At 38.1% G+C, this 13477-nt stretch overlaps 2 protein-coding genes across 4 annotated transcripts in view; one reads left to right on the top strand and one right to left on the bottom strand.

Annotated features, from left to right (window-relative positions):
- Positions 1 to 3703, top strand: part of nr5a2 (nuclear receptor subfamily 5, group A, member 2) — a 70259-nt gene extending 66556 nt beyond the window's left edge. For both annotated transcript variants that reach the window (XM_038715638.1, XM_038715640.1), the window contains exon 7: positions 1627 to 3703. In XM_038715638.1, coding sequence (XP_038571566.1) covers positions 1627 to 1874 — 248 coding nt within the window. In that variant the 3' untranslated portion in view covers positions 1875 to 3703. The remainder of the gene's footprint in view (positions 1 to 1626) is intronic.
- A 1181-nt stretch (positions 3704 to 4884) lies between these two features.
- The window catches only part of LOC119900561 (adhesion G-protein coupled receptor D2), a 107741-nt gene continuing 99148 nt past the window's right edge, over positions 4885 to 13477 (bottom strand). For both annotated transcript variants that reach the window (XM_038715636.1, XM_038715637.1), the window contains one exon: positions 4885 to 5893. In XM_038715636.1, coding sequence (XP_038571564.1) covers positions 5756 to 5893 — 138 coding nt within the window. In that variant the 3' untranslated portion in view covers positions 4885 to 5755. The remainder of the gene's footprint in view (positions 5894 to 13477) is intronic.

The following is a 13477-nucleotide window of genomic DNA, read 5'->3' as shown; positions in this document are numbered from 1 at the left end:
CGTTTAGGGAATAGACTTATGTGAGGCTATAGTAATGCTTCTGCGGTGTTGGTGATGTAAAAGCCGGTTTGAGAGGATAGGGGGTCAGTCAGCTGAGTGGCAGCAGGAAAAAGCACATGTCATGTTTGTTTGGAGCCGTCTTTGTCACAGGCCACCCCCCGCCCTCCTCTTGGCCTTATTTAGCCCCCCACTGTGTCACTCAGAGGTCAGGGTGAGCATGCACATGCTACACGCCAGCTCACACATACACAGGCAACACAAGAACAGACACACACACACACACATACAGATTGTAATAGCATGGTAGAGTGCATCATAGATGGAAGTGCCTTGAAGGACCTGCTTCTCATTCTCTAGACCTCATTAGCTGCTGATTTATCTCCCCCTCCTTCCTTCTAATGCTCTGGGTGGGTGGATCTGTGTGTGTGTGTGTGTGTGAAGGGGATACTGTGGGAGAGTGAAATATTATGTGTATTTCCACAGATTAGTGTCAGTGTATGTGTGTGTCTGAGAAAGGCACATATTTGGTGTGAAAGATAGTATGTTTTAGTGCTTATGTGTGTCTCTCTCCGAGTGTGTGTGTTGGTCAGGAGTTGTCAACTAGACACAGGGACTCATTCACCCACTGTGAGCACACTCAACCTGGGGTCAAACAGATTAATAAAAGATCACACACACACACACACACACATAGAGCTACTATCTGATTAAATATTCTGCAGCCCTGTGCTTCATAATCATGACAAGTACACACAGCGCTCTGGTCCACCATTATCCATTTAGCAAATTTTTGTCTTGTCTTGCAGTAATCGGCTCAAACCCCCAGTGAGCTTATTATTGTCAAGGAAAAGTGCTTAAAGCTGCGCGTAAAGGTAGGATTTTGGAAAGATGCAAAATGTATTTTGCATCCTCCAAGATGAATTTCTGTGCTTTTATTGCACCCTGCAGTTAAAGTGATTTAAAAAAAACGTTATCTCAGTATTTCCCCCCCCTAATAATTACGACACATTCTGTTGTTTTGTTATGATATAAAGGATGATGAAGGCGCTAGGTTAAGGATCAGCTCTGGCGCTAATATGACTGTAACTCTGCTCTACATAATTCATCGACTCCTGGGGAATGAATCTCTCAGGAGAAGAACCTTTTTTGCCTTTACCTGATTCCCTCTACATCGCATTCTCAAGAGACGATTCAGAGAAAAAAAAGGCAAGGAGGGGGGGGTATTTTATCATGCGTGCATGGTGCATTTTGAAGTCCTCTTTAAAGTAAAAAAAAAGAAGCTACAACCAAAGATGTCAAGTTGTAGCATCGTCCCCTGATAAATGAGAATACAAATTAGTCTAACCTTTTTGTCTTTGAAATGTGAACCATTATGGTCCCTGCAGTTGTCTCCACATGATTTTTCGCTGACGTTCATACTTACCCTCAATATATCAAGCATCTGCCCTAAACACAGGACTGGATGTGCACAAAACTACCTTTCTGCAGTCAACATGAACCTACCAGAGAGAACTAGTTTCTACCACACATGTTAGATTGCAGGCAATTATGTGTTGAAGAGAGCAGTCAAAGAAACATGCTTGTCTCATTTTATCAAACTTTTTCTTTGTTTGCTTCCTTCTGTAGATGTGAAGAACCTGGAGAACTTCCACCTAGTAGAAAGCGTCCAGGAGCAGGTCAATGCAGCGCTGCTGGACTACGTCATGTGCAACTACCCACAGCAAACGGACAAGTTTGGCCAGCTGCTCCTCCGGCTGCCAGAGATCCGAGCCATAAGCCTGCAGGCTGAAGAATACCTTTACTACAAACACCTGAACGGCGACGTGCCCTGCAACAACCTGCTCATTGAAATGCTACACGCCAAGAGAGCTTAGGACTGGACTGTGCTACCCATAATGCAGATGTGCAGACATCCTGGCAGTTTTGCTGCAGTCCAAAAACTCCAAACAACGCTTTCACCAAACTGAATCTCCAGCTCAGACTTGACTTTGTATTGTGCACACACAAACAACATATGGATACCTTTATTAAAAAAAAGGAATCTGAAGGAAGAGCCACTTCTCATCAACCACACCAAGACAATATTGAAAAGAAAAATGACACTTGAAACAAACATTGCATTTGACACTTCGAGATGGGATGTAATCGTCTGCACTAGCACAGTGTATCAAGACTGGCAGGCTGCAACTTAGAGAATTAACAACCGAGTGGTTTAGCACTGGTGACACTGTGAGAGGCTTTTTGTGCTGAGAAAGGAAGCTGAGCAACACCACCCATCTTTCAGACAGCTTTGTGACTAGAGCCGTGGCTTATATCGGTCGCCGATCCTGCGGTGTGCTCTCTCACTAAAACTGGCTTTTAGCTGTCGTTGGTACTGTAAAGACAAACGGACAAGCAGTCAACCGGGCCAGAGACTCTTACCTACGGTCACATCTGTTTTTTGAACTCACATAAAATGCCTGCCACGGCAGCTTTACCTTACTGAAAAGGGAGATCTGACGGGGGAAAAAAAAGTTCTTTAATGAACAACATGATAAATAGGCCAATAAGAAAAAAAATATGATGTTTTTTTTCTCTTGTAATGGAAGTCATTTGCTCCTCATGGTCACCTTGTGGTTCCCCTTTCTTATTTCACCTCCCCAAATCATCTAAACTATGTACCTCAGACAGACCAGTGTTAAATAAATTCAATTAATAGTTTCAACTAAAACAATTGTATTTATAGCCCTTTTTCCTGAAAACCCACCCCCTCCCCTCCCCACTTTTATTATTTCATTACAACTGGAACAAAAAAAGTGTGATTCTGGAGACAGAGAAGGATCAACCCTGCCTTTGTCCGGAAAGACCAAAGCCTGCTGCAGAACAGAAGAATGAAATTACAAAAAACCTTAATAATCAGTATTATAAGAGAGGGGGGAAAAAAAGAGTTGTGATGTCACAGTTATGTGAGTCTTGCCTTATTTCATTACCATGCTAGCTAACCGTGCAGATGTGAATGGAAATATGTACAAATATATATATAAAGTATTAATGTTGTAAAAATCTAAAAAAGAATAATTCAACAGGTGTTTACATTCATGTGGTCATATGGGAGAGAACTGTGATGAAGCAAAAATTGCAAAGCAATGATTTCCTAAAAAATGAAATCAATGAAATGGTAAAAAAAAAAAAAGAAAAAAAAAACATCCCTCTGGTTTGCTTTCTTTGGTGTGTGTACAGTGTTCTATTTTTATTTGTTTCGAGCAGTACTTAAATTATGTCGTGAGACACTAAAATCAAAAAGGAATCACACTTAAAAGATTAATTTCTATCAGTGTCTGCTGGCATTCAAACATTTGTTTTCTTAAGCATTTCTGTATAAGGGTTCCGTTTCACTTTCACCCTTTTTGTAGAATTTTTTCTTTTTTATTTACACTGCTTTAACCTTTTTGATGTACAGTATGTCACTGGTTACGCTTAATAATGAAGATAATTTATTGCGTCTCTGGGTTTCCATCGATGTGTTACATGACGTGAGGTGTCCACGCAAGAATAAATTTGTTTATTGTAGCATGTTCTTCTTTTGTTTCCACAAGTAGTTCAGAGATCCAGGTCTGAGCAAAATAAGGGGCTTTGAAAAAGAAAAAGATCACCACATTTATTATTTTTTTTATCTTTTAAATGTTTATGCAAGTCTGTACAATGAAAAGACTATTGTATTTAAGCGAGTAGGTGTGAGAGATGTTTGTGCCATATCGGTTTTTCTTACTGAATTTCAATCTGCATCATTGTTCTGTCTAGTTGGCGCTTACCAAAGACGACATCTTCCCCTGTGAGCTGTGACCTCTAGTATTGTGTCCAAAATGAACAAAAGTGGCTTTATTTTTTCTTAAAACAGGCACCCTGAATTATTTTCATGTGGAGTTTTTCCACATGTACAGTAGTTGTTGTTACTGTATTTTCAAAATGTCCCAACACTTGCCTCCCACAACAACCTGTGGTGTTTGTTTTCTTGTCGACGTTTTGTTCATTAAGCCATAGAATTATCAAAAATTTCAATGGCATGTTTAATGTATAGAAAATTCACTGAAATCCCATGTCCATTAAGCAGTTCCTAGTCCCGAGCTCCATTTTCTCACACGCACATTAACTGTCTCTATTGATCAGACAATCTTTTATCACCCACTTCCTTCAATTATGTGTTTAGGTTCTGCAGCTGCCTTGGTTTTCCTAGAAGATACAGGTGAACTAATACCACATGCAGGCAAGACAGTCATGCATTTTAAAGTGTTCATTGCAGAAGTCTCATTTTTACTGCATGTTTAACAACACTGCTGCAGTCCTGCTCCACCCACAGTAGGAGTTTGTTTGGAGATGAAGTTTAGTAAAAGCTTGGAGAAACAGTTTTGTGTCACTTCAGCTGTCGGACGCAGAAGGAAATGGTCTGAAATTCAGCTGTTTGCTTTACAATAAACCAACCTGTAGCTTAGGGAGTAACTGTCAAGACAGACTTCTATGTAGGATAAACGCTTTTAAACAATGACTACCTTCGTGCATTCACATGCTCATGTAACACTGTCAACATATGGATACCCAATGCATCAAAATGCTTTTTCCCTTCCCGCTTGTCTATGACTTTTGCCCCTCCTGCTGACATTCTGACTGCCCTTATCACTATCCCTGTCATGGGGAGTGTCTCTCTGAGGCTAATTGAATTTTTCCTCATATTTCAATAAATAATTATTATGCTTATAACACCAGATTCTTGCTTCCTGCTCACACTAACGCTGTCCAGTTCCATTAGATGTGTCTTTTGTGTGGGAGAAAATGTATAGCTATTTCAACATTCCTTGAATAACATTATAGTAAAACATGAAGGAATGAGAGAATAATTCCCAAGTGATATGCAGATTTAGACATATTTTATTACATAGAGAAAATGTCCTGTTGATATTGGCATGTTGGCAAAGCCCATGAAACTATTTCCCGCCCTAAATATATGTTGTAGATACAAAATTTTAAGTATAGGTACTCCAGTTTTGACAACCAGCATCAGCTGGGAATCAGGAAGTATTTTTATTTATTTATTTGAATGTTAAGAAAAGTGGCTGAATTGCATTTTTGTTTATTTGTCTGTGAACAGATGTATTCTGTAGATAGATAGAAGCAAGAAATTAGGTGAAATGCTGTACAATAACCTTCCCCAGTGCCGTTCTGGACCTTTGTTTGAAAGTAACAGGGGAGAGAGAGACTGAGATGGCATGTGAAAAAGTGTCCACCTGAATCCAACCTGGGACACTGCAGTTATATGATCTGTATCTAACACTAATGCATCACAAGTACTGAAGTACTACCTACACAGATACCTGGACAATATACAGTAATGCTTTCACAAGCAAATGTACAGCAAGTGAAGCTATGAATACACCCTGAAAAACATACAAATGAACGAAATGCAAAAAACTAAAATTAAACTGAAATTAGGTTTTAAAATTATATTTGAATCATTTAGCTTACATTATCATTCAGCGCATATAAAAATAAATGTTAATATATAAGGCAGAATAAGCAATCACTGAAAATACTTACAAACAGTAAATTAAAGTATGCAATACTCAGGGACACAGATGTACCAAATATTCCTGCGTCTCTACAATGATCATAGATGACAGAAAATTGAAAGGTTAAGAAAAAAGCAGCTAAAATACAAAGAGAATATTTCACCAACTCTGATTAAAAACTGAATCACAATATGAAATCACCGTCACCAGCTAGGTCAATCAACGTAGACGAGGCCATAGCTTTTCTGAGGCGCAGGACTGCGAGGGAAACAGGAAGCTTTGAACTCCAGCTCCATGGGAACGTGAAGACTACAACTAGCTGGCAAGGCATCCACCTTTGAGGGAGGAATCTCCTGAATGGGAGAAAGGGAAGGGTAAGTGGGGAGTGTCAAGTCAAACTGGGAAAACAAAATGTCTTTACACTGTAATAACACAAGACTGGTCATAAAATACACCGGTAGGTGTGGGAGAAGATGTCTCACTTCATATTAGGAGACAGTTACAATTACAGAATGCCATATTTGTAATTATAATATTTTTATAGGTTTTATTGAAGTATCTTTTGTCATTAAATTTGGTAAGAAGTCCAAACATCTCTTCCTCTTTAAAAAAAAAACTCCCCTTGTAATTGGTGAAATGTCTTTAATCACAGTGTCTTGTTTTAAATGTTACCTTCATGATTCAGTAAGATTTTCTTATCCAGTTAGGGTTTTTAGTAGGATAAAGCCTGTCTTACTCTATATGGAATTGACCTTTACTACTTTTGACTCTCATGTCTGCATACAATTTTCACCCGAATTTTTATCTTTTGTTAGTTAATAATAATAAAGTTAATAATATTTGCAACAGGTCGTTTTAAATCATGATTTGATGAAATAGTAAGATATTACATAGTTTTAAAATCAAACCCTCAATTATTGTTGAACAAATGATTTAACATGAATTAAGGTCTTCAGCTCAAGCCTAATATTGAAAACAATCAAAAGAAATTCAAATTTAATTGAATGTCTCAACTTTTGACTCCACTCATCCCACAACCTTCAACAGCACAAATGTTGGTGTTAATATGACTTTTTTTATTTCTTTATTAAAAAATTACAATGTGATTTTTGTAATTATGGCAATTAATTATTTAAAGACTTTCACATTCCTAACAGGTACAGTTGGAAAGAATATATGGAATCGTTAGCCAACAAATGAAGAATCATTAAAGATGCTGGTCACAGCCGAGCAAGAGACCAGCTCGATCCCCGACACACAGCGTTGCAATCCTCACTTGGAGCTTGGCTTGCAGTGCCTGGCCTCCTGTCTGTAAATGTGTTAAACCTGCTTTCACTCGCCCTGAATTTGTATAAATAATGTATATACATTTATCCACAGACTCTAACAAGTGCAGCCTCAGGTGAAAATACTCAGAAATGCATGCTATGTGCATCCCCGAAGGTGGACATCAGCTCCAAACCAACCAACTCAAAAGATAACCACACAGAGAGCAAGAAAAAAGAAAAAAAACACAAATGAATAACTTGCCAAAAGCAACATAAGCACACATACACACAGTTTTTCACTCTCTCAAACACAAACACACACACACACACGCAGATACAGTGCTGTCAGTTTCTAAACAAATTTTCCTTTCCATCACACAAACAGCCCCAAGTTGTGTCTGCCAGTGTTCTGTGAAGCTTTTAAACTCTGGAACCACATCACTCGTGTTTACCGAGATGCGCTTGTATGTTTCCCTGCATTGTCAAAGCACAGTCAAAGAGAAAAAGATTGAGGGCACAAGAAAAAACAAAAGCTTTTGGAAGTGTTCCAGGATTGCAAGAAATGGTGCAACTGAACACTGGAATAAGCCAGTTTGGTATTCAGTCCAGTTTCAGGCAGGACCAAAAGGCCCAAAAGGCCTGAGAAAAGCACAACCAGTGTAAATAAAATGAACACGCACCCAGCGCCACATGGTGGCAAAACTTGTTTTTGGTGGATTAACCAGTGAGAATAATGTACCACACCAATCAGTGACTTTATGATGATGATGAAAACATAATTAACTGTATATGAAATCTTAATTATTTGCCTTTATTTAAAACATTTTTTCCAAGCAAGCACCATAAGTTTTAAATAAACACAAAGTAGCAGATTCTGCATGCCTGTGTATATCCGCTCAGTTATTCAATGTCATTAAGTTGAATGTAGGGCTCTTTTTGTTTTTGTTTTTTTACCCCACCTCTGTATTCATTTCTTAGTGAACCAATATGTTCCCTCTTATTAAAAAGAGGGAATTTCTTATTGTTTTTAATTCATTAAAAAAATTTCACATCAAAGCACACAACCAGAACCAACACTGCCACCACCACATAACACTGCAATCACAGAAGACAATCGTCAAGGCCCTTCAACATGCATCTGATCTGGGATTATGCCCCATATTTAATTATAGAATCGACTGGTGTACAAAAGAGTGCTTCAGTCTAACCTTATTAAATAGTGGAACCTTGTATCTCCAATTTGATGGTAACAATTTGTATTCACTGTTCAGGACATGGTTGGGGTCAGAGACAATACTGTTGGCCAGTATTAATAAGTGATTATGGTAGGCTGATTCACAGAGTTTCTCAAGGTGTTGGTCTACAATCTTTGAGCAGAATTTTATTTGGTAGAGCATTTTTAACTTTAAAGTAGGGGACAAACTCATAATCAAAGAAGTATAAAACAAAAGAAAAATTTATTTATTTACTTGTCCCAAAAGACCTAAGGCGGTGAAGAAAAACAAATTCTTTGTTTTATCTTTTTGCAGAGAGGTTCAATGTGGTCTTTCCAGGATAACAGATGGTCAGTCATTACAAACAAGTGTTTGATGCTTGATTTTTTCATTTTGGATAAAAATAGGAACTTTAAGAGACAGACAGTGAACCAAGTATAATTTCCTCAATCTTTGTGTTCATCTCAAGAGCATTATTAACTGTCACTGGCATTTAATTTATATTTTACCTCATATATCAACATACTACATGTTAATCAATAAATAAAATGTTTGGAGGCAATCTCCAAAACCACAGGGGAAAAACATTTTACTGATGAATTAAATTGTTTATTCATCTGTTTTTGAGTGTTAACACTGGTAGAGGAGCACAGATGAAGAACAAGAAGGCTAAAAAGATATAGCACAACTCTTCAGAGAGGCAATTAGCCAACTTTCTAATCACTTATACCAAACAGTGACTGTGGGACCCATTGTTTGGCGGCCTGATGGACAAACTTAAAAATGTAAAGATCAAATTAATAGGCAGGCATTGTAAATGGGAACACTCACTATTGTTATGCAAAAGCCTCACTGTGGCATGCAAAACAAATACACTAAGGTTTGGAGATGGAATGGTTCGAAGGCCGCTGCCGTTTCATTTCAAAGCATGCATTATACATCATTGTGCATAAAGAGGAAGCCTACAGCAGTATGATGGTTTTTTTCCACGATGATTATCCTTTATTAGTCATTAAAAAGAGAGCGAGAGAGAGAGAAAAAAATACAACTTTTAAGCACCTGAACCTCGCTGCCAGCATTCCATTAATTGCCGGCACAATGGGGAGAGCCTTTGGAGATTTTTCAATTTCAAAAAATGAGGAGCATGCATTCAGTCGTGCTCATGTTATACCGGCACTTAAATCCTACAGAGCTCACATAAAAAAAGGACTCAAGGTTGCATCCGATTGAAAGCCTCCAACTACAGCCACTTCAGAAATCCATTTAGCAAGCGGGGGGTTAGAACCTCTAATTCAAACAGAGTCGCCCTGTTAAAATGGTTGCACCAATGTCTTTTAAAAACACACACACACACACACACACACACACACACACAAACACACACACTTTCAGGCAAACACTTTTCTCCTGTGTTTGCTTGGCTCCATTGAAAGAATGATGAACCCAGCACATAGAGAGATGGCAAGGAACAGAGAATGAATCTTGCCAGACCTCAGCCGAGTGGTGAAGGTGACTGCTTGACTGCATGTGGAATCTTGACCTTTGCTACAACAGTGTCACAAATAGTGCTCTGTGGGAACGTAAAAGAAAGAGGTCGTGGTGTCTGTAATAACATGACAACATGAATGTCATGACACTGTTCATCAGCTGCAGAATCCTGAAAAAAGACAACATTTTCCTTTGAAAAAGTAATATTTAATGTAATTCCAAAATAATAATTATATTTTGGGATTGACCTAAAAGCATTTAAGCATTAACAAGAAGGGGAGGGAATTTTTGGTAGCCACATGAAGTGATGTTTCATTTGCTGAGGGACTGATGACAGATTATATATATGTATATATATCTTACTATTAGGGCTGGGCACGTTAACACACCGACAATTATGTTATCGCACGTTATTATTATTTTGAAATTCCATTGCTCACTGGCTCTGAATACACATACAGTCAAACCAAAGGTCACAGGAGGGGTAGGATGCTGATCAGCCTGCAAATCACCCACCCGAACAAGCAGTGGAGGGAGGAGACTATGCTGGATGCAGTGTGTGGGAGAAGTAGATAAACAAAAGCAAGAGAAGCGATCAAATGCCATAGCAAAGTAGATAGCTACACACTACATACTGATTAGTATTGGGGAAGATGTTGGTCTTAGGAACATTACTAAAATCTCAACGTAGTTACTTGGCCCTGCGGGGTTACTCTTTTCTCTGGTGATCAGAAAGGGAGACAAGCGTTCCGCCAGCGAACGGCAGGCGCTCTAAGGACAGTAACCATGGCAATGGCTTCTGTGCGCTACACATCTGTAGCCTATTTAACTTAAGTTAAAATTATAGGCTAACGTTACATAACTTTACCTGATAGGCCGTCATCTAGTTTTGCGGGAAGGCTCTGCCATGTGAATTCCCCCCCGGTGGATGTCCTATTTAGTAAACACTAATCGATTCTGGAAACTCATAAACAGCGAGGATCAGTCTCGGCCACGGGCGGGCGCGTGCGTGAGGCGAGCACTTCACCTAACTCTAACAGGGACACTTGCTACTGAATGTAGACTGTTTATGCTGCTCCCTGATGAAAGAAAAATGTTTCTGCTGATACCTGTTCAGAAAAAAACAAGAAAACAGATTCATATGTGTTAACCTGTTGCTCAGAAGGTGCCTGTTATGATGTTATGATCGTGGCTCTGGACTCTGATGGTAACTTGTTTTAACAAGCTATAAAAGATAATGCCCTGGCAATGTTAAAAAGTTTTGTTTTATATTTATATTTGATTACATTAATGTTTACCGTAAAACCTTGAATAATTGCCCCGGGCTTTTGCTAAAATCACTGAATTGATCCTGCCTTTATTTGGGACAAGCGTGCATATGGGCCTTTAATTATTTTTGCACAAAACTGAAACTATTATGAAACAGTTTATTTATTTCAAACAGAATACTTATGTAAAAATTATCAAATAATATCAAATACACGTCATTTATTTGATCTAGCTCCGACAGACTGCTTATGCACTTTTATTTTGAAGGCAGCAACCTCACAAAAACAACAACACAGTGCAGGATGAGAGAAGATAGCAGACAGAGAGCAATGGACTTCACATGACAGGATTCACAACTTGGATAAATTTTTCTGAAAAGCTGTTTTGATTCTTTTGACGGGTGGACCCTTACAGACTAAAGTCTGTAAGACTAAACTAAAGTTTTATACATCCAAAGAACTTCTATAAAAACCAGACCAGGCTTTTAATTAAAGCAGGCGTTTATTTGTCAAAATGTGTTCCCATACCAGGCCAGTAAAGGAGGCAGGCGGCTATCTGGGACTCGGCTATTAATTGAAGTTTTACGGTACGTTAAGATATATAATAAATATTTTTATTGCTTCTGTGTAAACGGAATACTGCTGGTAAAAAAGTACCTGATTTGTTTAAAGAGTTTACAAACCACGTTATTGCACTTTTGTGTATATAGCAGTACATTAGAATTAAAAGTGGGCAATACACTACTTTAGAATTCATTATTCAATTTTGCGCATAACCTTGTGATTAATCTTGATTAATATCAGAAAATAATGCGATTAATCACGATTAAAAAGATGTATATATATTAATTCATTTATTTAACAGCGCCTGGATCGTTTTGCTCATGATCATACTAATAACATAGTTCTGCTTCTGTTCATTCCTACGAAACTGCTGTTATTACCATAAAACATAAAATTCATCATTTCATTCATCTTTTCCTGGAAAAGACTACAGACCATTAGAAAACAGCAACAGACTGTCTTGCACTCAAAAATAAAGGTGTTTTTGAGAGGTGCTTTTACAGAGTTATGTTATACAGTTATGTTTGTGTTTCTATTGGCCATATTACAACTTACATGATGTCTTTTAACAAAAGTACACATACAAGATCACAAACACACATACATACACAAGATGAAATACTTCTTTGTGACAACATTATATTGAGGTTTAATTACTCTAGGATGGAAACTGTCCTCACCAGATAAAAAGACAATATAGGACATTTGTGTAGCCATATACATTACATTATGACCCATATTTACATTTATTGTGGCATCGACCTCTATTGGCCACGGTAGCAAAGGAGGAAGTTGGGTGACATAAATATGCAGAAAATCCATGTAAGGAGGCGGGAGGCGGGATTGGGTGGTCCGATGGGTTAAACCCCAGACTTTCACTTATGAGAACAGCGTACGAGTCCCAAGTGAAACCAACTCAATTTTGAGTTAATTTGAGTTTTAACTTAAATAGTGTTATTGACTTCCATCACTTAACTTCCATCACATGACTTACGTAATTTATTTTCTATAACCCAAACCAAGATGTTTTCCTAAACCTAACCAAACTGCGACTGTTTCACAATATTAACCACGTTTTTAATAACATAGTAAACATAACAACGCAACCTTATCTAAATTCTAGTCCTATATCTAAAGCTAAGTATTAAACCCCAAATAAATGGTTCATGTTGTGGAGACCAGATTTCTGTCCCCAATGTCAGTTTTGATTTAAAAAAACCTCAGCTGTTTCTCTCTCTCTCACTCCTCCTCTTATCTCCATTTGCACATTGCGTCCCTTCAGTCTGTGGATTGCTGCTACAATGAGGGGAAAATGGAATTAGGGCCGAAAGTTCTACAACCAGGAAAAGCAAGCAGGTCAAGAAACTAAACTAAGTGACGTGTTCTGTCTTTCTGTCAGTTTCCTATGCACCACTTCAGTATTATGGACAGTACTGTACCTAGACCTAATATAGCCAGACTAATTTCACCATTTCACAGCATAAATCATCACATTGTGGTTTGAGCCCAAAAGGTTTTGCTTGAGCCCAGCCTCTGTGTTCAATTCATCGATTAACTAACAAACCAATTTCTCGCAACTTTATAATCTCATAGAATAGCAAAATTCTTTTCACATGAATTTGTGAGTTTTACCTTGTAAATTTACCACTTTATCTCAGAATATCCAATATTTCCTAATGGTAAATTTACAACTTTATTCTTAGAGTTTTTCTTGCAATATTGCCCTCCTCTTCCGGTATTTTTTTTTTTATCTACAATGGCCCCATTACACTGTTGTGTTCCCCACGTTACAGTGAAAAGATTTGTCTCAACAATGTGATTAACATATAGTGTAAATACACATGCTGGTTTCTGAATGTATTCAGACACATTCACTTTTCAAGTCAACATGATGACATAAAAATGCTGCTTCTGATTGGTGCCTACTCAGGAATTTTCCCGAGATCAGAACAGAAAATCGATCCAGAAATAAAGAAGAAGGTCATGGTAAGAAACCAGTTTTTTCTTTCCATCCATTTTCAGAATAAATTCAGGGTGTCAATTATACAGTGACAATTAGGGGGGTCAACTTTTTTCCCAGGTCATAAAGGAAACCCAGAACAGTGCAGGCATGTGCTGCAGTGAGTGCTTCGTGA

The sequence above is a fragment of the Micropterus salmoides genome, unplaced genomic scaffold, assembly GCF_014851395.1.
Source record: "Micropterus salmoides isolate LMB-PRFRI ecotype aquatic unplaced genomic scaffold, ASM1485139v1 Ms_hic_scaffold_13, whole genome shotgun sequence".
Classification (NCBI taxonomy): domain Eukaryota; kingdom Metazoa; phylum Chordata; class Actinopteri; order Centrarchiformes; family Centrarchidae; genus Micropterus; species Micropterus salmoides.
The sequence above is the reverse complement of the archived record's forward strand: the minus strand, read 5'-3'. Positions and strand labels throughout refer to the sequence as shown.